We start from the raw sequence: 27,934 nt of genomic DNA, 5'->3' as shown, positions 1-27,934 counted from the left end.
ATATTAAAACATGAGCTCCTATGAATTTCATGAGGTAGAACCTTTAGCGATACGTTGCATCGTATCGGGTAGATTATTTACGAGTTTCTATACACTATAATGTGGTTCATTACCATTTTTACTTGGCAAGAAAGTATCAGATAATAACAATCTGTGAAATACCATAACAATGACTGAGAAAATTGAAGAATTCAATATTCCAATTCTTCCCTCATGTGGTGAACAGAAAGTGTTATGTTTTTTTCATAATAACTCTACAACTGCATAATACATTTTGGCGTGGCAGCATTCGTACTTTGGAAGGGAACAGGGGACAGGAACACTAGGGGTTGAGCGACGATCAGCTGTGAGAGAGTGATTTGCCAGTGGGCAGCCGAGGCCGCGAGCCGAACCACGACATCTTCCACTCCAACGTGTCTCGCAGCAACCGCTCCTCTTCCGGCGAGAACTTAAGCAATGTTGCTACAGCCCGTGTCAAATGTTGTGCCTGCAATACAAAGCATAACTATCAATTTACAATATAAACCACTAGAGGTTTGAAAAAATGTTTTTCATACCATTTCTGCACTGTTACCATTAATCTATTTTAGTAAAAGTTTATAACTACTCAATTCAACTACTGATTAAACTTTCAATAGACAGCCCGGTATTGTGCTTGTCTTTCTGTTTCCTTCAGTAAATCATCATTTCAGTGTTAGAGATTACGTTCCATTATAAACAGTATTTCAGTAAAGTTCCATTATAAAAATTATAAGTTTGTAAAGATACAACAGTGCAATGTCCAAAACTGCCCCTCTTCCAATTAATGCAGTAACAGTCCAAGAGCCGGTTACACAAGAGCGTGTTGAACCGTGGTTAAATACCATGAGAACCAATCAGAGAAGCATTTTTTGATTAGTTCTTGTTGAATTTAATCATGATTAAAATTTAAGAGGTTTTTGTGCAATCGGGACTGAATCTCATAATAATTTTCACTCCATATATCATATTGCATTGCATGTACCCATAATATTCATATATTGGAAGCTCATGATACATGATAGTCCTGCTGTGCGCTGGTAAGCACAGTACAGTACATTTTTTATAACAATTAGTTTTCAAGTTACACTGGAATGTTGTTCAATTTATGTTTATTTCAAATTGTGAACATCTTACTTTTTTCGACAACTAAATTTTTCTATTCATCTTATAGAAATAAATTAATTGAATGAATGGAATTCACTTTGTGCAATTTTCGGATTCATAACATTATAAAATCCTACTATATTTTGGAAAAAATATTGCTTTGAATTATCTTTGTGAGTTGAATAATTTCACAAAATACAGTTCATGACATTTTGAGTCGGAAGGCGAGCCCTTTTATTCATGTTCAAATAAAAGTAACTTTGATTTCATTATTGATTCAAGTGGTTTTTGAAGCCCTTGACTAATAGAATTTAGTGAATAAACAGTCCTTGTTCTACTAAACAACTAACCAAGTTGATGTCGTCATTGTGTATTTAGAACAGAGAAGCTTCGTTCATTCATTGCAATGTCTTTGTTTCAACAAGAAAACATGCAACAAAATCTAGTACATAAATAGAGTCTAATCCAAGTGAAATTCAAAAAAATTATTAAATACATCATATCCTTACCTCGTACTCTCTACAAGTCAGAAACTTGATAAGAACATGTTTAAGGTACTTGAAATTCACATCGTTGTCAAAAGGAACGGATCCAGAGTTCTGATTTGAATTTGAAATATGATTTTGCTCGCCAGAACTCAAGTTTGAATTGACATTGTTCGTGACTCCTCCCCCTCCCGGATCAGACGATTTCAATTCACGTTGCAAAGTCTTTTTCATATCAGCTATTCTCTGCTGAAGAACTCGTATCATCTTTAAAAATAGCAAGAAGTAGAAATAGTTATCTTTGGTGTGAAGGTGTTTCAGCTTAATTCATTCAATAATAATTTTATTGTATGTACCTATTATATTCAATGCCATATTCATTGATCACAAATTTACTGGAGATTATGAATAGTTCAACTATTTCATGATAAATAATGGAAAACTTGGATCCTTCAGTTTCTTGGGTAATTTGAAGGGAGAGGTTATCTCCGTCTCTGTAAATTAGAAATCAGGTATGGTCGTATAGTACATGTTTTTTTTTGTGAATGTGGGGAGGGATTTAGAAGGACAAAGTTTCGATTAATTATAAATAATGTCACGGACGTCACCACCATAAGGTACAACTAGTAGGGGACATCATAACTAGTTGGTCATCACTAACCTAATGCTAATGGATGATTATTACTTGCTAGAGTATTACTTTTAAATATAATATTATTATAGTAATAACCGATACTACAGTAAATATAATATTAATAGTTTTCAAAATGTTGTAATTTTTGACAAAATACTTAAGAGACCATTCACATTGATTACCGTAGTTATAATGCTGATAATAATACTAAAAGTACCAAATCAATATTCAAATTCAAACAAGAGATTGAATAAGATCATTTACATACACATTAGGTGAAATATAATATATGAGTTGAATTGTAATAATATACTATTAGAAACATAAAAAGATTACAGCATTAATAGAAGATTGAAAAGATACCAATGTACTAGGAAATGTTATCAAGAAAATTTAAAAAAAAGGTTCAAATTCCGAGAACTTTATTCCTGCTTATTAAATTCAAATTTGAAAATGAATGAAATATCTCAAATTGGAGTTATCAATAAGTTTAAATAAACTCGAGAAAGTGAAATAGGAAAAGAATCAGGATAGGGAATCTACTTGCCTTATTCTTGTCACCCAACTGATCTTGTAGATCGGATATTGTAGCTTGCAGTTCTTTCTCGAGATGTGAAAAACTATTCTCATTCTCTTTGGAAACTGCAGCATGAGCTTCTCTCTCCTAGAAAAAAATTTTCTTTGAAAAATCAAGTGTAAACTTGAAATGAAAATGGTTGGTGAACTCAAATTTGTTGTTGATTGTTGGATTGTCTATTCAAATCAAGGAATTATTTTCACAAAAACAACTCGAATAATTTGGAGTATTTAAAAAAAGTACACTGACGTTATTGAACACGTATTAGAAATAATTGTTGATGAGATTAGGTACATGTATGCTATAGAGTTGAATTAAGGACAACATACGAACAGAAAATTTATCAAATAATATAAACTAATCAATTGAATCCAATTTTAAAGTTCCCAAATGTCAAAAACAAAGACTATTCGAGAAATTAAAAGAAATATACATGTATGCGTGAATTATTGCAATGAGTGCAAAAATATAAACTAAATAAGTTTCTAGGGGTATTACCTGCGCTTCTTTGGAGAGCTGTTCGGACATTTTCAAGTGGAGATTATTATACTCCTGTTGTTTTACTTCTAATTGTTGATTGGCAGTTTTAAGTTCTTCTGACATCTGTGTAGTTTTCAGGGAAATCTTATCTCTTTCTTCTCGGATCGTTTGCGCTGCTTTTTCCAATTCTCCATTTTTCTCTTTCAGGGTTTCAAGTTCTTTCTGATTGGAGAAAAATAATATTAATATAGATATCTAGTTATGGACAACTAAACACTATGCCGCTTCCACACTCTTGCCAGGTGCGTAAAAATGTCGACGAGCGCTAGAGTGTGGATGGTTACTTGCCTTCACTCCTCCCGAATAGATGTTGGCAAGCGAATTGGCCAGCGACTTGGCGAGAGTGTGGTGCTGGCATTAAAGATCATTCATGCCCAAAGTTGGCAGCAACAACAATCAAGAAAAAGACAATGTTTCAATTTTGACGTCTGCATGTCTGAACCTATATAGACTTGAGTGTTTTTGGGACAATTCAGGAATATTTTGAAATACCTATAAACCTTTACTTAGTAGTTAAAATCAATCAAAATAAATTGTTTTGAATAGAGTTTGTGATTTTCCATAATAAAAGGAGAACGAAAGATTGTTGGTGCGGCGATGCGCAATCATATTATTTAATGTAAAATATATTAAGTAGTATGAATGCATGCATATTGAACAACAAATTTACTGAAATTGTTATAAATTAACTGTTTAGAATATATTAAATAGCTATTCAGGTATTTTACTTTTGATTTTCTACTAACTGTTATTTGGGCCAATTGCTCAATAAGGAGATCAGTGATTAACAGATCCATCATTATATGAGAACAGATAAACAACTTGAATGTTTCACAATTTGAAATACCGTAGGCCTACCTGGTATGAATGCATGCATATTTAACAACAATATTACAGAAATTGTTATAAATAATAACTGTTTAGAATATATGAAAGGACTATTCGGATATTTTACTTTTAATATTCTACTAACTGTTGGGCCAATTGCTCAATAAAGAGATCTGCGATTAGTAGATACATCATTCGATGAAAACAGATAAACAATTTCAATGTTTCTCAATTTGAAATACCTTACCTGGTATGAATGCATGCTCATTAATTAAACAACACTATTACAGATATTGTTATAAATAATATCTGTTTAGAATAAATGAAAGGACTATTTCGATATTTTACTTTTAATATTCTACTAACTGTTATTTGGGCCAATTGTTCAACAAGGAGATCGTTATTAGCAGATCCACTCATTGATTCCTTTGAGTTTCGCCTTTCATCCATCAACTCTTGTGACAGCCTTTCATTCTCTGCTAAGCATTCCTGATATTTTTTCTCTGCATCAATCACTTTTTCGCCAAGATCGATATTCTCACTTTTTGTGATTGCCTGAAAACAAAATCATCGTTACTTCTCTAATTCAGCAATCAATCAAAGTTGTACAATAGATATTAGATAATGTTCTCTTCTCGGAGGAAGCTGCAGTAATGAACAAGCTGTTGATAGAAAGTAGACAAACATAAGTCATAGAAGTCATTTCAATAATTAGTCACAACAAAATTCCAAAGTAAAAAATAGTTTTTATAAGGAAAAAATAAACGAATCATGCATACATTCAACAAATATCTGTAAAAAAGGATGAAAAAATAGCTGTAATTTAGATTAATCTCCTCAATTTCCAATTGTGGTTAGTTTTACGGTTCCCTCACTTGATGATAAAAGCACATTCAACAAATTGAAATACCTGGAATGAGTGAGAATTAACAAATTATATGAAAAAGTGAATGAAACATGAACACAAAAAGCAATATATGATCACACACATGGAGCACATTAAATTTCATAAATTATAAATTAGGTATATAATAAGCAATCATGTCAATCAATATTTTTTGTACTAAAGAGCCAACATCATGTAAAATAAATTAACATTACTTTTCCATTTATGATTAGGCCATCAAATTTTGAACCAATAAATATATGAAATGTGACAAGACGAATAAGCATATGAATTGATTTTTTTTTGTTTTTTCACTTATCTAGCAGATGAATTGAACTACTTCTCTCTTACAATAGTCTATATTTATGAATGACTATAAATTTATAGTCACTAAGTATATTTTGCGGGAGAAAACTCTGAAGTAACTGAATTCTTCGTTCAAAGATTCTAGAGTATTGGACAACTTGGATACAAAAAGTTGACCGTCTAACACTGGAGCTTTCTACAAAACAAGCCATCGGACAGAAAAAATCATTCATTCTCACCATTTATTAGCTAATAAAAATACAAATCTATTTCCAATAAGTACTGAGTTACAATTTCTCAATCTTCCGATAGTCACCATTTGAATGAATAATTTTTTCTTCTACAGCCAGAAACCATCTATACTCTATTGTATAGATTTTCAGGTAACGACACACTTTGTAACAAATTTTCTTACATTTCGAATAATGTAATTTTTGAAATATGTAATTCGAAAAAACATATTTTTAGCTTTACTCATCACCACTAAAGCCTTCGTCCTTATATTACATTTTGCACAAGTATATAGGTTCCTGAGAACACGTTCTATCAGAATCACCCGTTGTATTTCATAGTGGAGTAGGGCGTTGGGCGTATAAAGAAACTTCAAGCACCAAAACTATAAACACTCATAACGTTTGACACAGTGATACCACAGTTCATTACTGCCAGCTCGTCAAGGCAGTAAACAAATCATGTATAAGTGCAGTTTGGTAAAAAAATTTGAAAATGTATTTGCTTCAATCCATGCTTGGATATGCGCCCCTTCATGATATTAGTCTCCAAACAATAGTTTTCGCTATTAGTAGCAGCCACTTTGAAACCATTAAAATACATCAATCAATATAAACTATCAACTTTTATCTATTTAACGAAAATGAAAAGGGTACTAGTAATTATATATTATGATACAACTAATATCTGTATCTATAATTAATCTTCAATAAGCATCCCTCTCATCGAAGTTTGCATGTAATGGATAACATCATTATGAGCATGAGCTCATATTATCATGATTGAGTAAGGTACGTGGTTATGCATAAAATCAGCATGCAAGAACGGAAAGTTTGTCGCCATTTTAACGAGTGAGGACCGAATTTTGAACCGTTCGAAACGCTAGTTTTTGATACATACCTTCCCCAGTTGCCGGGAGGTCAATTCTGACTTTTGAAGTCAAGTAGGTTGTGATGGGAATCTTATTACAGCAATAAGGATTTATCACGCCTATTAAGAAGTGTTCTTATAATGCAACACAGAGGAATCCCAATTCGAATTAGTGAATTAGGATTTGTTATGACAGTCATTAGTTATTTCAATAGAAAAAAAAACACCTTGAGGTGGTAATACATTTCTTAGAAATCCTTACTTCTTAAAAACTCCATTATGTTAAATAGTAAGAATGATGGATGAGAGATAATAGATGGAGGAGAGAGTGGATGAATTGGCTTGAGTTAAAAAAAAAGCATTTTTCATCAATTGAGCTGAAGATTTTGTGTTGTCACATACATAATTAATTTTCAAAAAAGACACTAGTTTTGTCAATCATGCCAAACATATTTATGCCGGGTAATTCAAGTCATGTTACCTATATGATTAATTGTTGGTTTATGTTTAATTTATCGCAGGAAAAAATAAAAAGAGCTCAATACCGGTTAATCTAGTTGAGTTTAGTGGGGTTATTAAGTAGCATCAAAGATAATTAGTTATTTCACAATAGGTGACTGAATTCAATCTTTGGAATGTCGTAATCAGCCATCTTGATGGATAGAGCTATTTCATCATAATTTATTAAAAACATTATTGAACTATCACAATTACATAAGACTGTTGTTGGATTACCTATAATTTAATATAAAGAGTTTAAAAACCAACAAACTCATTTGTAGTTCCATGTTATATTATAGAGTAGAATACATACCTACCTATAAAAATGAGAAACAAAACTGAACCTGCCACGCAGAGGGTTGATGCGGTGGAGTGCAGAGTGTTGCTAGCTTTCAACAATTTTGATTCAAAGCCACGCTCCGCCCGCCTTACAAAAATATCCGCCGTATTTTTTTCTTATTCAAGCAATAGGAAAAAAACTATAAACACCTACTAAAAACCTGTCACTTTAGAATTCCTTACGCTTACCTTTCGCTTACCTTTGTTTTTGACGAAACCGACATGAAAATTCTTTCAGTACAACGTTAACTAAACTTACGTTTGCAATCACTGTCATCTTTTCAAACGTTTTTTTTTTAATATAAATAAGAAAGTAGTGTACAGGAAATTATTGATGAGCGGGCTGTAATAAGCTTTGATCGAATTTATTTATTGCAATTGACTACTTTTTCAAATAAAAATTCAAGTAATCCTCATTGAATTTCGTTCTACATTAAATGAAAATCGGGTTTACAGTAGGACTGCTGAAACTAAAATTTTGATGTTTGGTATAATATTAATTTGATTGCATAATCCTGGAATGCAGTTGAATGCGATTTTTCATATAATATTCTATCAGGTTGAAACTTGACTTCTAAATTGCATTCAATAATTTGATGTTAATTTTTCTCTTCTCTAATTCTTTTTTCACTTCAAGGTACACTCTATTTCATATTGACGATCGTGATTGAACAACTTATTTCAACCAGTGCCTTTCTGGATTTTTTAAAATTAAAGTACAACAATATTACCCAACATGTAAAATCGTGGAAAAGAAAATCAGATTGTCTACAGATTAATGTTTTAGCATTCAACCCGTTTTAAACTTGCACCAGCCTATAATTCAATTATCCATACTATTCAATGCTTTTTGTTCAGAACATCGGAAGATACTTTTAAAAAGGAAGTGAAAATAACGGAATGTACATGTTGAATATTAAGTTAGTTATTTACAATCTGTTAGTTTGTTAGTTCAAGTCCTTATTAATAGAAAATGTTAAGAAATCATAGACCAACTTATATGGCCTCATCAAGTAAATTTAGTACTTCCAAACAGAACAATATATGAAAATGAAAGAGATAGATACAACCAACCAAGAGGAATGTCTACAGATGAATCACATGAATGGCTACTAATTATCTACAGTTCTATATAGATTACATTTTTGTCAGTAGAATGAATCCTAACTATGCAAAATACTTACACAACATGCATGTTTTAGAAGTTGGAATTATAGTACTAAAGCACAACTCAAACATAAATGGCAAATAGGTGAATATATAATCTTAGCGTTTAAATATATAGTATAAGGTTTGCATGTTCAAAGGTTGAAAATTAATGAAATAAAACTAAAAACTATAAAAATGAAAAAAGAATGTTTTGCATGTGGAACTGTATTTTTCCTATTCTCAATATTGTTTTATTTATTGCTTTTTTTTTCACTTTTCTCCTTTTAGCTGTGTTAGTTCTTATCTACTTGTTATTATTTGATGTTTGTATAATCTACATTTTAAAACAAAATATTGTGTATTTATATTATTGCATGTATTTTTCATATTGTAATATTACTTTGTAAAAAAATATAATAAGGTAAGAAGTTGAATGAATAAATAAATAAAGATAAAGCTTTGCTTTTTTATGAAAATCACTCGTATTTTCCATTTTTTTACACCAGATGACCGGTTTCGGCCAATCATGCAATTATCAAGTTTCCAAATGTATTGAAAATCACATAAATTACATGTATTGGATAAATAAAAGGTTACTAGTGATTCCATAGAAAAAAAGAACTATCAAGTAGCCCTGAAATGTAACAGATGCCGGGATTGATGTTCAGATAAGCAACAATTAATGTCGATAAGTTCATTCTGGGCGTTTTATCGTGAAGCTACCTTCGCCTTTCCAGTATGTTTTCTAATTTCGCTATGTTTGTAATTGATTTACAAAAATCGTTCTTTAGCGAACCATTATAAAATGATCTGTTGAAATATAAATAAAGTATTGAATGTTAGATTCTTATAAAAAATTGAAGTTAGCATTCTTGACCTCCAATGCAATGAATTTCCTTTAAAATTATTTCTAAATTGAAATTAGTGTACTATGTTTTCCAAGAACTATTATTATTTAGATATTATTCAATGTTTCATCCTATTTGAGCAGAAAGTTTATAATTTCACAAATACTCCTGATGAGTACCAAGTTGTGTGAAGCAAAGTCAACAAGCTTTGAGCAAATGTGATTTATCAGTACAATACATGAATTCATGTTGCTAGGATGATTAAAGTTGAAAGCAAAAATTTGTATGAATGCCTACAGCTAACGAAAACGTTCAAAACCTGGGAAACACATTCAGACCGAAACTAATCGAAGCAATGGGAGAGAAAACTACACTCAAATATAAGAATGATCGGTGTTAGTTGCCAGGCACAGAGAGAGTGGAATGATACCAAGTCAACTAGCAATGTGTTTCATGGTGACATGGGACTCACAACATGTTGGGCAACATTTTTCAGTTCTTGGGCGAGATTGTCCCGCTCAGAGGCTGTTCGCTCCAATTTGCCCACCAGCTTCTGCTTCTCCTTTTGCTCCTCCTCCAATCTGGCTTCCAGCTCCATTATCTTTTGTTCGGCTCTTCTTCGCTCAACACCTTCTTCACCTGCCTGCCGGCTCAATCGCCCAACCTGAAATGCATAACATATATTGAAAAATGTTGCTAATAGAATTGAGTACTTCAAAAATTACTCAAAGCAGCCAGAACTAGAATTTAAATGATAAGGTTTGTATAAAATATGACTGAGATTGTTGGAGAGTAATGATAATTCTAGAACAATTATCACATGATATTTATATTGGTCTATTTTATCAAAGTTGTGGAGTGAAAGTGCCAAAAAGCAGAGCAGTGTTAATAGTGTTAATGTGTATCTGTAATACAAGATAATTTATAGTTATATTTTTATTTTTAATATTATTTGTTAATTTCAAGTTAGTTGCTAGAAGTAGTAGTCCTGGTGAGAACTACCTATCTTATTAATTTAACTCTTTATTATATTTTAAAAAAAATTGCTCATTAGTATTTTTAGACTAGATTTCAATGTATTGAAAAAACATCAAAGAGTAAACAATTGAAAACATATTTCTATTGGTTTTCATGAGTCCAACTACAAATACTAGGCAAAGACTAACATAATTCAAAATAGAGAACAGTACTTTGGATGCCTGCGATGCTCATCCAAATCATAAGGTGGTGAACCGTATTTTTCTTTGTTCTCATGACGATACACGAAATGTTTAGCATATGTCATAATTTGTACAAATTTAGAAGACCTCTATATTTTTATAATAATGGATGATGCCTACACATTATGATTTTTGCTTGTGCTTGGGTGATGAAAAGTGCGAGAGTGATTTGATGAAATGATCGAACGTCCATGTCAACCCGTCAGGATTCGAACCCACGACCAGGTAATGCAAGCAGACTAAATGGGGTAACGCCTCATTCGTCTCGGCTATCCTGGCCGGCAATTTGAAAGTTGACATTGGGAGTGAATAACTAATGTTAATAATGCAATGAAGTTACTCTCCTTACTACAAATACTCATATATTTCACCATGAATAACTTTTACCATAGAGAAACAATAGCGTAAGTAGATATCCCAGGGCGTTTATGTCGCAACTTTTACTGTTATCTCAAGCCGATAGTCCATGTAATTCTTTCCCGTGAAGCTGTGTGACACTTGTAGTCTCTCATTGTGTGCACCCCAAAAAAACAGTAAAAATCGACAATAATCAACAGCAATCGGCTTGAGATAACAGTAAAAGTTGCGACATAAACGCCCTATACCATGAGATATCTACTTACGCTATTGTTTCTCTATGCTTTTACTAATGATTCAACAATCTTTACATCAAATAACAATTTGATGTATCATTATAGCGTTCTCCCTTCATTTGATTCAAATTGTAGATAAAATATACAATAAAATGAATTTGTAAAGACCTGAGTTTCCAAAGCAGATATTTGTCCACTCCAGGAAGCTTTGATGTCTGAGAGATGGACATGTGCTTCTTCAAGTCTTCGTTCCAAGAGAGCTCTTTCACCCAACAGAGCTACAAAAAGAAACTTAGATTATTATACATAATCAAATTAGGTGTCAATCATATCTATATATGCCATATCTCAAATGTGCAAGAATCATCTGATCGGGAGGATCTCAAATTTCAGTTTGTCTGGTTCCATTGCTTTGTGGATTAAGTATCATATTCGTAAGACACCGTATCATATTATGAATTGATACTTTATCTTGTATTAAACATAATAAGAGTATATTGGCTTATTTATTTAGCTATTTATGTTTTTAATCTAAAATCATCAAAACATTTCAAATAATATCAACATACTGCCATTTAAAAGCCAAACCCTAACCTCCCTAACATTTTCTTTCACCTTTAAAAATCTTAATTAAACAGAACCATTTAGGTTATGTTCATTTAATTTTATACTCAAGACAATTTGAGAACTGGCAGATCTGAGGAAGTCCTTAGCTGTATCTAATAATATTCTAATTTAGATAACTAGACTCCCTATGTATCAGCCTACAACGTAAACTCGATGCTGTGAGAATGTACGAACTGAAAGGCACAAGTGCACAACGTCCCACTTGCTTCAGTTTGTCTGGAATAGGCACCAGACAAATTGAAATCTGGCAGATCTAAGGCAGTACAATTAAATTTATTTTTCTTCCACCCACCATCTGAAGTCTTACTTTGTTCTCTGGATCAGAATACTAAATAACTACTTTTTATTTTTTTCCCTAGAGTAGTCACTTGGAGATTAGAGTAGAGTAGAAGTAGTTGTAGTAGAGTAGTCACTTTATTCTCTAGGGTCAAGGGATTTGAACTAACTGCATTAAAATAGCATGGAAAGTGAGTCTCTCCGTTGGAAACAAGTAGAAAGGACGTAGGTCAGACAAACAAAAACCACAGTAAGAGTCACGTTATTAAGTCAGTGAAAATGATAGGGAGGTATAGTTGTCACTTTTCTGTAGATAGCTGTGATTCAAGGCATCCCTCTATAGCTGATATAACATTAATTGTTCATAATGATCAATTATATCTCAAATATATTATATTGACCAAGAAAATATATATTTTTACGATTAATAAAGAGTTTTCATAATTGAGATTGAATATTCTGGTAACTGATTATATTTATTCATAGCCAATAAATCATTTGCCAACGTTGTGAAGTTGAAAAATAATAGAGCTATTTGCTTTTTCTAATGACAGGCAGGCAAGTAAACCCATAATAATTGGGTGCTGACTTTAAAACGCGTATCTCACTACGAGTTGTTGTTAAACGATTATTATTCAATGGTCGACTGTATTCAAGGCCAGAGCCAGAAATTTTATAAACTGATTCAAGACAGTCGTATGCTAAACTTATTGTTTACTTGATATATTTATACAAATATATGTGTATTTTACGCTAATAAGAATAAGAGATGTGAACGTCTTTAAATAGATGATGAATCGCTGGTTCAAGCATTCAATAGAGGCGATCGTTTGAAGCTCAGAACTTGTGCCGACACAGAGCCCAACTTGACAACGCTGCCGGTGCTAGAGGAAACAATACGGGAGTGAAGAAAATATAATTATCAATAGATTATTATATAGACAATGCAACGGAAATTATGTTTAAAACAGGATATATTTGTCCTTCATAGATCCTCATATCCTAAGGTTACAGTTGGTATAATTAAGGTTTCCACGATTTTGATTCAAATATCCATCCATTTATTCATTCACAGCTGATTACACCATGTTTGTATCTCAATAAACTCTTTCAAATTAATTAAGGACACCATTGACATTGACACCATACATACTCCATTAACACCATACTTAATTCATAGACACCATTCTTAATTCTTAGACACCATACTCATTTCATTGACACCATACATACTCCATTAACACCATACTTAATTCTTAGACACCATACTTATTTCATTGACACCATACATAATCCATTAACACCATACCATACTCATTTCATTGACACCATACATACTCCATTAACACCATACTTAATTCATTGACACCATACTTATTTCATTGACATCATACTACTTATTTCATTGACACCATACTTATTTCATTGACATCATACTACTTATTTCATTGTCACCATATATATTACATTGACACTATACTTATTTCGCTGGCACCATACATATTCCATTGACACCACACTTATCTCATTGACACTATACTTATTTCGCTGGCACCATACATATTCCATTGACACCACACTTATCTCATTGACACTATACTTATTTCGCTGGCACCATACATATTCCATTGACACCACACTTATCTCATTGACACCACACATATTTCATTGACTTATTTTATTGGCACCATGTTTATAGCTCAATTAATGAAAGAAGTAATTTGATGAGGCTGACCTTGAACGCGCTCGTCGGAGGAGAGTGTGGCGCCGAGCGCGACGCACTCGGCCTCGCTGCGACAGGTGAGCACGGCGACGCGGTCCCTCAGGTGACGCACCGTCTCCTCGGCCTGCGCCAGCCGACTGGACAGCAGCCACCGCTCCTTGTCCGACGAATGCCGCAGGCACTCCATGTCATCCTATGCCCACCATTCAAATTGCAAACTTATTTTTACCATTTCCATTTGCTTGATAATACTGTGACATCTTTGAAATTGTGAAGTAATGTGCAATTTATGTACTTATTACTTTTAGTAGAATGATGTAGCCTACTATTTTTATTTCATTGACAATATTGTGAATCACTAAAATTGTAAAGTAATTTTAAATTTATGTACTTATAGTATGATATACTATATTCATTTAATTGATTATATTGTGAATCACTAAAATTTTCCAAGTCATTTTTAATTTCTGTACTTATTACGTATAGTATGATGTAATACTTTCATTTTCATTTTAATATTGTGGATTAAGTGGTAATGGGAGCTCTTATTGTCTCACAACACTGTAAATAAATCCAATTATTTTCTATTTAGAGATAATTACATCATCAAAATTGTAAAACAATTTTCAATTCACGTACTTATCACACATAGTATGATAAACTTTTTTTTTTAATTAATAATTTTGTGGATTAAGTGGAAAAGGGGGCTCTATTTGCTTCACAGCCCTGTAATTTTTTTAAGTGTGTAAATAAATCAGATTATTTTTTCATCTATAGATAACGAAAACTATATTTGGTACATCAACAGAGTCACTCGACTGTTTGATATTCTATGTGATTTGTCACATGAAGATTGGACTTTATAACAAGTGTGAGGGATTTGTACAGGTGGAGCAGGGAAATGAGGAATTTTGAAATACCGTAATGTAATTTCTACGAAAAAAATTCATAAAACTAGTCTACGTATTCATCATATCATTCATGTTCCTACAATGAAAATGTTGGAAATGCGCCACTTCACTTTTTAAGATGACATCCGAAACATGTGCTACAATTCGGAATTCACTGCCTATTGAGTTGTGCAAAGAAACAGATAATTTTGAAATAATGTAATTTTAACGAATAAATTGATAAAAGCAGTAAAATTACTAAGGAAATAGCACGTATTTATCATGCCATTCATGTTCCTACAATCAAAATGGCGGAAATACCGCACTTTTTGAGTTGATATAATTTCATTTCATATTCTATCATCCATTGACTGTGTATGGAAGGAACATCAGAAATATGTCCTCTCTTTCGGCGTTCTCAGTCTCTTCTTTGTTCTTTTATTGATTCAATGATACAAAATTATTATTTTTAATAATTTGGTGGAGAATCAACAGGCACAGCCCAAAACTAGGTTATGTTTTCTCGACTTTATAAAATTTTGTCTGTTAAGGAAAATCTGGAAGGCAGTGTTGCAAATCTTGGGGAACGGCAATGATTCAGTTTCCAATGTTTTCTTTTAGTTCATGTATTGTTATAGGACGTGTACGGTGAACTTTGCATTCAAGTTACCCCACAGGTTCATGACTTCAAATTTGGTGATACTGTTCAAGAGTAAAAGAAAATTCGTATGGCTTTTGTTGGTGGGGAGTAAACAAAAGATAGCTGAGACAAAGACGTAGTAGATTGGGATGCTGCCAAAACTGTTCGGCGGTTTCCAAGAGCATGCTGACACACCAGGACCAGCACTAACAATTTATTTTCAATTTTATATATAATTATAAAAAAATGACATATTACATTTCTTCCTTGTCCCATCACTCTGGCATGACTGCAAGTTCTCAAGCCTTCAATCTTAAATTAATCGGCAGAAAATGGATAGGCTACATAGTTCACGGTAAGAATGATATAACCAATAAAATTGGCATTCTATATTCTTGATTAGATAATTACCAAGAATTTCATTTTATTTTTTCAAGTACCTTTGAAAAATCTTGTTTGAAGTTTATTCTATTGCATTTACACAAGCACAAAATAAAAAATAATAGGATAGAAACAACATAATTAATCTATAACTGTTTCTCTCTCGAAATTAGATTAATAGTTGAAAGAGTTTTGAAAACAGACAACAAAAATGAATAGATCAGTTGGCAAAATTCAATGCAAATGGGAAAGAAACATGCGAAGAGTTTTAATATACAAAGAGTAGTAATTAATATGTAGAATTAATCATACGTGGATAGTAATGACTAAGATTTCACTTGCTCCAGTTTTCCAGGCTTTAAAAAATTATTTATTAGAAACATTTGAATTAGATTGTACAGACATTATTTATTGCAAGACTTGATTTCAGCATACAACCTGTTTGTTACAATAAAAAATAGTTTTCTCGCACCTTAATACTTTTGTTATTATCAAATAGATAAATCCAAAGTCCTCTCTGGAGTCCAAAATACTCTCTATCTTCCATCTAGAGCTCTTCTTCTCCACTTATCCCGCAACGCAAAGTTGATAGTATTTTTGTCTTGTTAAGGGCTTGCTAATGTGCACTATATAGATGCTATCAACACTATACTTTCAACTTGATCTACATTCCCTCTTAAATAATTAAAATAATTACAGACAGCGAAAGAGAAAGATAACCATTACTATAATATGATTGATTTATTCGTATCTTATTGGAAAGCATGTGTAAACAAGAGTTAATAAAATAATAATGATTTAAAGTAGAGATGCTAATAGAATAAAATACCAGTTGAAAACAGCCATCACCTGTGATACCAAACAAATTAAGCGTGAAAAAGCTTCAAAGTTCAACTGTCAAAGTGCAGAACTCACCTCAAAATACGATCGACACGATTAATCCTTCAATGGTATGATTCCCATTAATATTCTGCAAATGATCTCAAGTGATTTAACACAAGAATAATAAAAAAGCCAAATAAAACAAACAATTAGGAAATGTGCTTCCAAGTGTGTGATCATAAACAAACAAAACAAATTTGCTGAAAAAGCGCAGCTCCAAAACCATCACTAAATAATACAACCAATTGATTAAATTAATAAATACTACATAATACTGTATAACAAAACATAGAATTTCCTGCAACCAGCAAAATGAAACAAATTTTATAAACAAACAAAAATAAATACAAATTGTTTAGCGCTCCGATACAAAGTGGCAAGTGGACCAGCTAATACCATGGGTCACAAAACTGATTGTAATAGCAAGTATTAAATGCTCTTTGAATGTGTGTTTCTTAATTGATTGGAAACAGATAATTTTTCAAAAAGATTTATTTTGTTAGATGATACAAATTTTAGTACGATTGTAGATAATTGATTAAGAAGGTTAAAGTAGAATGAGGTAGAATACATTTAACTTTGAATACGGTTAATAAACTTATTTTGACGATATCAAGTTCATATCAAGTTGAAAAACATTCAAAAGAATTTTGTTGGGGGATATTTTTGAATATATTGAACCATAATACAAAGGAATATCAATAATATAAGGAATAATTCCTTATAATATATAAGGAATATATTGAACCATAATACAAAGGAATATCAATCAGAATATGTGTATAGAGCAAAGGACAAACACCGTTAAATCACAATAAAATTGTGTTTACAAATGAGTCCACAGACCACACTGTGCGAACAACTGGAAAGTTTTTTTATTGCATTAATGATAGTATTTTATGATTCAAAGGCCCGGGTTCAAATCCCGGCCCGGGCAAGATTTTTACTTCGGGCCACTCCCGTGTTTCGGATGGACACGTTAAATCCATCGGTCCCGGCTGCCTAAAAAGCAGTCGTTAGGTCATGTCAGAGGCCCTGATTGAAATTGATCAGTTGCGACCTGAAAACTCTGACACCAGACCTGAGCCAGCCAGGTCACTCGATATTATTATTATTTTTATTGCATTAATGTATATTTATTGTACGTAATTGATAGTATTTAATGTAATTTGTTAACTTGTGTCTACTTCTTCACTAAAACAAAACTAAAAAACTTATAATGCTAAATTACAAAAAGGACATTTGGAGTTAGCTTACTGCAAAAAAAGCTTGAATTTAGTTGAGTCGGTCACTGGCCAAAGCTGTGGAAGCTGCAAAAATGTATGACTATCCTCGATTCTCAGAGTTTTTCAACACAAGGTGCGATAAATATACGTAAATATACAGACAAAAGTTGATTCTCACCTGGAAATTACTGACTTGCTCTTCGAAAGGCCTCAACCTGTTTACTTCTTGCTTCAAGCTTTCAACCAGGGCAGTTGCTTCTTTCAATGCGGATCCATTTTCGGCATTTTCTTGCTCTTTTTGGAGGAGCTGTAAAGAGCATTAGAATGAATAACTGGAACTGTTAATTATAAGAAAAAATGAAGAATAAAAATTACGAGTCAAAAATGAATGAACTGATTTTAATAGTATGGAAGATTTTTATTAGAAATTCCAACTGCTGGAATATTATTAGTGTATAAGAATTATTTCAGATACCCAAAATGACCGAAGAATTAAATTTGAAGAATAAAACTGTCCAAAAATTGATACTGTATATTTAAAAAAAAATTGTTAAATAATGCAACTATCATGTGTAAAAACTTACCAAATGCTTTATTTTAGCCAATTCCTGGTTTTGAAACCCCTCAAGTTGATCTTTATCTTCTTGATGCTGATTCATTTTTCGCTTACATTCTGAAATTTTGAATAGAAAATTTCATCCACAGGATTTACAATATCAGGATAATTACTACACTATTATAAAACAATATTAATGCTGAATGTGATAGATTTACTAGATTATAGACAGAAGAACATAATAATCTACGTAGAAAATGCATGGAAAAGGAAAGCAATGAAAATAACGTGATGAGATCTAGAAGAAATGAGTGCGAGTATTCACTAGTTAATTTCAATAGCAAATCACTTTGAACGAACAAACCTTCAGCCATTTTGAGAGCATCCTTGAGTTCCCTTGTGGATCGTAACAGGTCCTCCGTTAGAGACTGCTCTTGTTTTCTCCATTCTCTTTCTTTTTCTTCAAGCAGTCTCGTCAATTCGGCTTCACGCCTTTCCAGTTTCGTTGTCCATTCCGCGTCTCTCCTTTCCAGTCGACTTCGCCATTCGTCTTCACGTTTAGCTAATCGAGTCAAATCTTTTGGAGTAAGACTCTATAAAACAAATTAAATTGATACAGGTCATAAATAAAACAAATATAAATTTATTTCCAGGAAACTAAAATAGTTTAGCACAGTTAATACACAATCAGAAGTAAGAAAAAGCAGAATTCACTATGATACATATTCAATTAAATTTTCAACAAATAATATGTTAATGCATCTAAGTTCACTATGATAAGATCTCATTGATTATTTGGGTATAGATATGATATGGATAATATAGTCTGGGCACAGATCTGGATACTGATTATTTTGCTGACATATATGGAGTTAGAGTGGATATTTGAACCAATAATACCTGTCAGAAGCTTCTAAAAATTCAGAAGATGTGTTTTAAAACTGAAATTTTAAAAATTCAAACATTCATATAATATGTTTGAGAATAACAATCGCTAGCATCATAATATATTCATATTTTCATTATATAAGACCTTATTGTTTACTTGGATATGAATATGATATGGATAATATAGACTGAGCACAGATCTAGATACTGATTATTTTGCTGACATCAATTATATGGAGCTTGAGTGGATATTTAAACCAATAATACCAGCCAGAAGCTTCTAAAATTTCAGATGATGTGTTTTAAAACTACAATTTTAAAAATTCAAACATTCATATATTTGAAAATAACAATTGCTAGCATCGTAATGGATTCATATTTTCATAAAATTGGATGATATCACTTCAATAGATGATCATTGCTGATGAGGATGTGGAGAATGAGTTGTGAGGCTCACATGGCAAGCAAATCCAGTGAACATTTGCCCAATTGAACATTTGAGCATGATAAACTTGGGCCTAGTCGATCGTAAAATGTTCTAGTTATTTTTTCATAAATGGGTAGTGGACAATAAACAAATCCAATCATGAAATAGGCGGTGATAGTTGAGTTGGACTTGAGTTCAAGGTGCATTCACCTTGAGGTAGTGTGTACTTATTATGAGCTAAAGATAAGATAAAATTAGTTCCACTTGAATAGTGGAAAGTTGGTGTGTACTGGCGTGACTTGTGTACTAAATGAGGATAACTTATCAGTTGATGAATAAATCATCAGCAACGTTTCCTGTGCATCAAAGTACTACAAAAGAAATTTGAAATGAAAAGGCGATTACTTTTTACATCAAATTTTCAACCTATTATAAGTTTCTTCAGGCTTAAAAACTTGTTGATTATAATATCTCCTATAAATAATAGCCATTAAAAATATTTGAAACTATAATTCAATTTGAAATTTAGCAGGAAGTACAACAATCAATTACTATAAATCACTGGTTTGAAAAAATAAACGATTTATTAGTTATATTTGGAGCTTCTCAGACTGATTTACTTGGAAGAGTATCAACAGCACGTTTTAGGAGCTATTCAAATACAAATAGTAAATCTTGTTTGCGATAAGAATTTAAAAATATTCTTCCGTTTATCTAGTGAGTATAAACAAAGATTGTCTTTTTACCAACTTTACAACGGAGTTACGAAATGTTGATTCACAAGTTCTTGAAGCTTTATTTGAATGTTCTATTCGGATATTTAAAATGATCTTGATTTATGCATTGTAAGTAACTGCAGTACTTACAATTCTATTCGCCATACTTATAGCCATACTAGTAGAAGTTTGGCGAACTGGAGTAGGTCATTATTCAGTGGTAGGGAGCATCACAGCTTCAGTGTGCTGTCGCTGCACAGGTGATGTGATGGGTTCGATTCCCATTCTGGTTGACACTCATTTGTATCATCTTCCTCCTCATTACCCGCGCACCAGACATGACCAAACTCATCATGGAGGTATCATCAGCAAAAAAGACATACATATACTTACATACCTTTCTTTCTTTATAAAGACATAGGCCTACCTATTTCGAAAATTTTCAGAGAATTTCCTCGACACAAAAAACATAAAACCTCACCCACAATATTCTTTAAGAAATGATGAAATGATGGCCAAATGACACATCACATCTCTCCAAACGATAAAGCATGCATCACTTGCCTTTCCATCGGCGAGTACCAATTCATTGTTGTCGGGCTTCAAGGCAAGTGGGGGGTCCTCGTGCAGAGTGGGAGGGGGCGGGAGCGGGGGTGGGGGATGTTCGTCATCCGGCGCAAAGCTGCTCAGACTGGTCTCGGAGCCCTGCCTCGAGTGCCGACCCAGGCCCACTTTTTGCTGGATTTGACCCAGCGAGAATTTCGGAAGTTCACTGCCCGTTTTCTCCCTTATCTTGTTCTTCATATTATTGAACATTGTACCTGCAAGAGAATAATAAGATTATATTTTATCTAAGGAATTGAACATTTTAGTTCAAAGTTATACTAGACTGAAAATTGTTCAGTCATATAAAATATTAATAATATTTTTAATGAAACATGAATTTAATCAGTTCTGACCTGCTCATTTAAATTGTGGAGACTGTATTAGTTTTGGGCATACACATGTTGAATTTTCCGCATTGTACTGATTTACTGTCAATAAAGAGTTTTTGGACAGAGAAAAGAACAGGGAAGTGACTGATGAGCTTATCAGTGGAACAAATACTCAGTGCTGCTGGCTGCAAAGCAAGACATTGATATATTATCAAAAAGCCATTGTGATAATATAACAAATATATTTGAAAATGCAAACCCAAATAATTATAAAAACATAGAATACAAGAGAGAAATCAATAGAAGAGATTGATTGATGATCTTTTAACTCGGAGTTACTACTCCAGATCATCTTTCTCAAGAGAAGGAAAGGAATAAGAAATTTGAATTTTCAATCTTGATAAAGGGTATACGAATTATTCAGTTATTGAAGATAATATTGCTTAAGGGTTCTGTATATATTACTCTATAATCTATTATCAATCGTATTTGTTCAACAAAATTAGAATTAATGTAGATAATATTGTTTTCTCAAATGATTCATTATTAGTAGGCTATAAACAAACTATAAAGTGGAACAAATAATAAGATGTACATCACTGCTGATCAATGTACCACCTCGAACAGTGGTGGTTCACAATTTCTTATTTGTTTATTTAATATGGAGAATTCATAACATATAGACATCATCATAGAAATCATAAAACATAACACACAAAAGGAATGGCATGGAGAGCTCATTTGAAGAATCAATATGATTAAAGCGTGTTTCAAGATCATTGGGGATTTTAAAGGATGCTTAATGTTAAGTAAACACGTCTTATCATTTTAAAAAGTATTGAATATGCTGCCTTAATAAAAAAGCATAAATATTACTCAGTTAAGTAAAAATAGTTTGTAACTACTTCATTGATTTTGCTATCACTGTTGAACATCTTTTATTGTAGTTATGTATCTTTTTCATATTTTTTTAGTCTCATTGAAATTTATTATTTTATTTCAAGTATTGAGCTTTACGCTAAATTTATTTATTTATTCGACCCTACTCATCTGGGTGTATTTTTTATTTACGTCATTAGGGGGAGTACACTCCACCAGGGGTTAGGCTTTTTTGTTTTGCATAGTCGTTTCAGTGGAATAAATAAGTTGTTGAATTGCAAAAAAGTAGCTTATAAAAAATATCTTTTTTCAGCTTGAACACTTTCCACTTAGATTATCATAAAAACTACTGTCACTTGATAAAAAAAGAGTTTTAGTAATTTAACTTACTTGATTATTGAATACAAAACGGAATGATTTTATAAATAATAATGGAAATTAAACAAAGCACATGGAAGGAAGTAGTATAGACAAGTAATCCATCACAAAGATCTCTTGAATTTCAGACAAGTATAACACGATTCAACAAGATAAGCCAAGTTTTCAAAATGAGTTGATTTCTGCAGCTGTAAGCCAACAAGCATCACGTTCAAGTTAATTGCACAAGTGTTGAAGCCGAAGCATTCACAATGCTTTCAGCAATGAGTGCTCTACATTCAATTAAATCTCTCACTGACAAAAAATGCTTTGTGACATAGATGAGCCGGAGCTGATTCTCAACAGTGTAATGAATATTGCAATTTGCTTGAGTTGGAACATTTGAAATGATAGGGTCAGAATGACTCATAAATGATTAAGCAAAACAAAAAAACATTGATAATTTACACACTATGAATAAATTGTATTTGATTGGAAGCGTAATAAACAAATTATAACTTCATAGGGTTGTGCAATGAAGTATGGATTTTAAAAAGCTATGGATTTCAAACAAAACTCCATTCTTTTATTTTTTGTATGTGTCAATATTACAATTTTTCCTCTTTAATTATTAACTGTTAAAGGTACTAGGAGAAAAAATGAGCTTTGTTTAAATATGAGTGGCTAACTCTAACTGCGTTTTTTAGTTATCCATACCTCATTGAACAACCCTGAAGAATTATCAGTTGTTTATTGGTTTTCAAATTTAATATAATCTATTCATCATGATTATTGAGTTTATTGTAGGCCCAAATGATCAACATACATTTAAAAAGTAGGGTTCCTACTTGTTTTGCGGGAATAGCATTTTTAATGCAATGAAAAAGCCTACCATCTGAAAGCTTGTACTTCACTATTTTTATAAATAGCCGCCAGTCAAGCCAACAATGAACTTTATATGGGACCACCTTGCACACACCTAGGGATAACCCAGTTTTCGGTCAAAATTTTGTAGAAATCCTTGGGAACCTGGTCAACAACAAGCTCTCAAAGCGTTACTATTTGATCATTGACTAAAGGTATTCAATGAATAACTTCGTTGAACACCCATAAACAAGCTGTGGAATGATTGCTTTCTCCTCAAGGAACGAAGAGTTTCGCTTTGAGAGCTGACTGACCAGGTTCTTGAGCCAAGTAAAAAACCATCGACGAAATTTTGACATAAAAGTTATTTCTAAATGCGTGCGAGGTGGTTACCGTACAAAGTTGTTTGCAGCAGATTTTCTGAAAATGCTACATAATCTGCCGACTATGTAGAAAAATATTTAGAAGTACAAGCTTTCAAATAGTTAACTTTTTATTGCATTAAAACATGACATATCTGAAAAAGGGAGACTTATTTCTACATGCCTCTCGTAGAATTTCTCTAAAGCTAGTGAAATAGAAAGGAGAATTAACAAAGTAAATTTATAATACTGTTAAACATGATTGAAATTTTTATTTTGGTAAATGCTAGTTATCATTGTATGCAGTTGTAGGCTAATCAGAAATTGATTCAAAATATCGTCTTATTTTACATGTTTAAATTTTAGTTGCAACAAGTGTGCAAATATCATCTTTGCCGAACAAGATATGGCTGTACGTTGCGTAACTGAAAAAAGTACCTTGGTGTCTTCGGCGAAAGCAAGCAAGCATAAAACAGCTGTTTAAATTTGAGATAAGGTTTTTGTGTCTATGATTCTTCATTGTTTAATTTTCCTTCGCTTTTATATTTGAGGATAATTTTTTGTATCATTATAATATTACGCAATCTCAATTTGTAATTTTTTCTGTGATTGATTTGTTGTTGGTGGTTTATTTTATGTAAAGTAGTCGTTTCGACTAATGTCAGTGGTAACATCGTATCGTTAGTGTGCTCTTTCAGGTCAGGTTTGCTTGTAAATGCGTGCTTGACCACTACCACCTAAATTTACAAAGCCATATAGCGCTAGGTTGTGACGTCATCAGTAGTCGAAGAAATATTATCCGAAAAGGAAGCTGCAAATCTAGATGGTAGTGGCCTGCAGTATTGTTAGTGGCCAGCCTAACGGCCATCTATTGAGTTCTAGTAGATGTTTTCTAAAAACAGCTGAAATTCAAAACTGACGCAATTCAGATTAATCTTGTCTATTAGATTTAGCCGTGTAAAAATTACGTTACCAGTGAATAGAATAGAATATAATACTTTATTAAGCCAAAAATATATTACACGTTAATACATGGGCCAGTCAACAATAGTAGTTTTATAAACATAATATTCAATATAAATCTATACTAATACACTAATAAAATTCAATACATCATAGTCTATTATAATCTAGTACAAAATATAAAACTAACTATGCAATTTAAAATATAAGTCAATAAAATATAAAATCAGACATAAGCCAGGACAAACATTCACATGAAATCTCCACCTTCCATCTAGTTTCACTGAATTCCTTAATGGAGTAGAACGGGTTTCTTAGGAGAAATAGCTGCATGCAATGCCTGAATTCTCCATAATTCAGATCTCTAACCTGTAAAGGCAATTTGTTCATTAACCTGGTGGCCATATTCACATGACTTTTACCTGTTTGAAATAGTCGAGCTATATTCAGCGATTGACTAGATCGTGTTGTGTGGGAAATGCAGAATATAAAGGGAGAACAGACTTCTAAAAAGATCTCTACAGTGTTCACGTCTTCGAGCCCCTGCAATAACTCTGATTTTTTTTTGACAATTAAGATATCTTGAGCATGGGAAGCACAACCCCAGACAATTAGACCATATGGTATGTGGGACTGAAAGAGACCAGAATATGCCTGTTGAAGGCCATCCTGACACAGCGCCTTAGTGCAAAGACACTGCTGCATAATCAGCTCTTGAGACCAGCTATGTGTTGTGCCGAGCTGAGTGTTGAATTGACAGTGACTCCTAGAAACTTCTGAGCAGCAATAGTATTCCTTATAGATTTTATGTGCCCAAAGCTGACCGTGCCGTGACCCGTGACTGTCTTGCTCTCATTAAGAAACAATTCATTGGCAGCCAGCCACTCCTGTACAAAAAGCTGATTATTCTCAGATAGAGCCAGAGCCTGCTCACCATCAGCATGCTTGTTGATCACAGTGGTGTCATCCGCATACAGAATAATTCTTGAAGGGACACTAGTGCTGAGGTAATCAATCATTATTAAGAAAAGTATAAGACCAAGTACCGATCCCTGGGGTACACCACAATTGACAGACGAACATGGAGAGTTGTCATCATTTGAAGACGCATACTGCATTCTGCCCTGCAGATAAGAGGAAAATCCTGCCACATGCAATGTTTCAACTTGGTCAGGAGGAGATCATGAGACACGCAATCAAACGCTTTGCTGAGGTCACAAAAAGTGACAGCAGCAGCGGATTTATCCTCAAAACATTCAGTAATCTTCTCCACCAGCCTAATTAGGGCATGTGTGGTTGACAGAACTTTCCGAAAACCAAAGTGTCATGCAGAGTAAGTTGTTGGATTCCAGGAAAATACACAATTGCCTGCACAGCAGTATTTCCATCACTTTTGATAAAATGGGGTCTAGAGCAATTGGACGGTAGTTGGTAACGTCCACATGGTCACCCTTTTTGAAAATGGGTGTTACCTTTGTAGCTTTGAGGGCAGAAGGGAATTTTCCCAATACTATGAACCTGTTGATGAGAACAGTAAAAGGGACAACAATGCAGTCTATAATGCCCTTGATAAAAATATTAGATAAACCATGATGATCCTTGCTACTAATGACACGAAAACCAAAGAGAGAAGCAGAAGATATCATAAGAGGTATAATCAAGGCATAGTTTCATTAATTTACTTACAACCGGGCAAAGACCAGTTAACTTCAATAATTGCAGCCAAGACTCAATCAAGATTTTTCCTATTCCTTTTTCTAGGTTTAGTTATATCTTACTATTCTTATAGGCTTATTCATGTTGAGATTAATCAGATTACCTGAACAAAGCTCCCCAATGAATATATTATTGTAGCCTATTTTCTTTTTTCCAAAGTGAACTAAGGCAGGCTTCTTCTCATAGATTACCGTAGCCTATTAATAAAATAAAATTTTAAATACTGTACCCTAGTTAAGTTTTCTTTATTCATACTAACCAAAAAATAATTGTTTATGAAGTTTACAAACGTGCGTTGTTAAATTGTCATTGCAATTAAATAAAACAATATGCTTTTTAATATTATAGGCCCTATAACTATTATCAATATATAGTAACTGATAGTATCTGTGTTTGCAACAGAAATAAGGATTACCGTAGTTTCAACAAATCTTGCAGTATAGAGCAAAGATTATCACGCAAAATGCAGTAGATATTTTAGAATAATAAAAGGGAAGGAAATCCAAAGAAACGTCAAAATGATGATGAAAAAGTTACAGTATCCTATACAAACTAAATACGTAAGAATTTGGCTATGCATCACTTTCCGATTAGGATTTAGTTTGAAAATATCCAGACTGTATAAATGTTAAATATATTTACCTAGTCCAAATGAAATGTTGATCTATTCTCAAATGAACCGTACACAGCTCCTGCTTGACAGATAGTTGGCGACTATTTAAGAAATGTATGAGTATTGTATTTCTGTTTTGAACTATTCAACATTGAATAGGTAATGTTAATAATTGAGTTGAAACAAAAATTGAAAGTACCAACAGAAATAGATAATAAAATAAAATTTAAACAAAATTACTCAGATAACCTGTAATTTACACCAATAAAGGCGTCACAGCCTCTACAATTATTCAGTTTGACGTGGTGTAGTGCTAATGTTGCAAACAGAGATTAGAGTAGTAGAATGCTAGAGTGATATAACATTTTACAAAAATAATGTTTCATGATCTCGATGTTCGTTAGAAAATGTCCATGATTTGTAAATTTTCCAGGAAAAAATATTTTATCCATGAAGATACTTTTGACGGAGAAGAAATTAGTTGTGAAGTGTTTACTGAATAGCTTTTATTAAGGCTCTCACGAGACAGATCTTTCAAGGGGCAAGTTGATTTATCGTCAATAGAATAGCTCATAACCTCAATGTCTGTCTATAAATGATGCATCAGTTAGTTCTCCAATTTTGAGGTTATTTTTTTCCTGATGCTTCTCTTTTCTCAGCTGGTCTGTCTACGGGGTAACAAAAGCCACAAGAAAAGCCACACTTTTTTGTATGAGTTGAAATGATCATTTATGGTAATCTAGAAAATGTAAATAATTCTTCAAACTATTATTTTTCTCATATAAAACATGAATTTTGTTTCTTTTAGTCTAGTGTATGGATTTAGTTGCTCCAGAAGTGTTAAACTTGAGCCAAAATCTCATTCATTCACTCATTTAATC

The 27,934-nt window shown here is 32.6% G+C and overlaps 1 protein-coding gene across 1 annotated transcript; it reads right to left on the bottom strand.

Annotated features, from left to right (window-relative positions):
• Positions 1-88: 88 nt before the first annotated feature.
• On the bottom strand, positions 89-27,350 carry LOC111045451 (golgin subfamily A member 1). Its single transcript, XM_039423501.1, has 13 exons — positions 27,083-27,350; positions 20,929-21,185; positions 18,698-18,926; positions 18,362-18,450; positions 17,956-18,084; positions 13,771-13,951; positions 11,301-11,410; positions 9,792-9,983; positions 4,556-4,744; positions 3,320-3,523; positions 2,792-2,908; positions 1,635-1,877; positions 89-487 (listed from the first exon to the last, which is right to left on the bottom strand). The coding sequence occupies exons 2-13, from the start codon at positions 21,178-21,180 to the stop codon at positions 341-343; spliced, it is 2,082 nt and encodes a 693-aa protein (XP_039279435.1). The 5' UTR covers positions 21,181-21,185; positions 27,083-27,350; the 3' UTR covers positions 89-340.
• Between the last annotated feature and the right edge of the window lie 584 nt (positions 27,351-27,934).

Source organism: Nilaparvata lugens, chromosome 3 (assembly GCF_014356525.2).
Source record: "Nilaparvata lugens isolate BPH chromosome 3, ASM1435652v1, whole genome shotgun sequence".
Lineage (NCBI taxonomy): Eukaryota > Metazoa > Arthropoda > Insecta > Hemiptera > Delphacidae > Nilaparvata > Nilaparvata lugens.
Note: the sequence above shows the minus strand (reverse complement) of the source record. Positions and strands in the feature narration are given on the sequence as shown.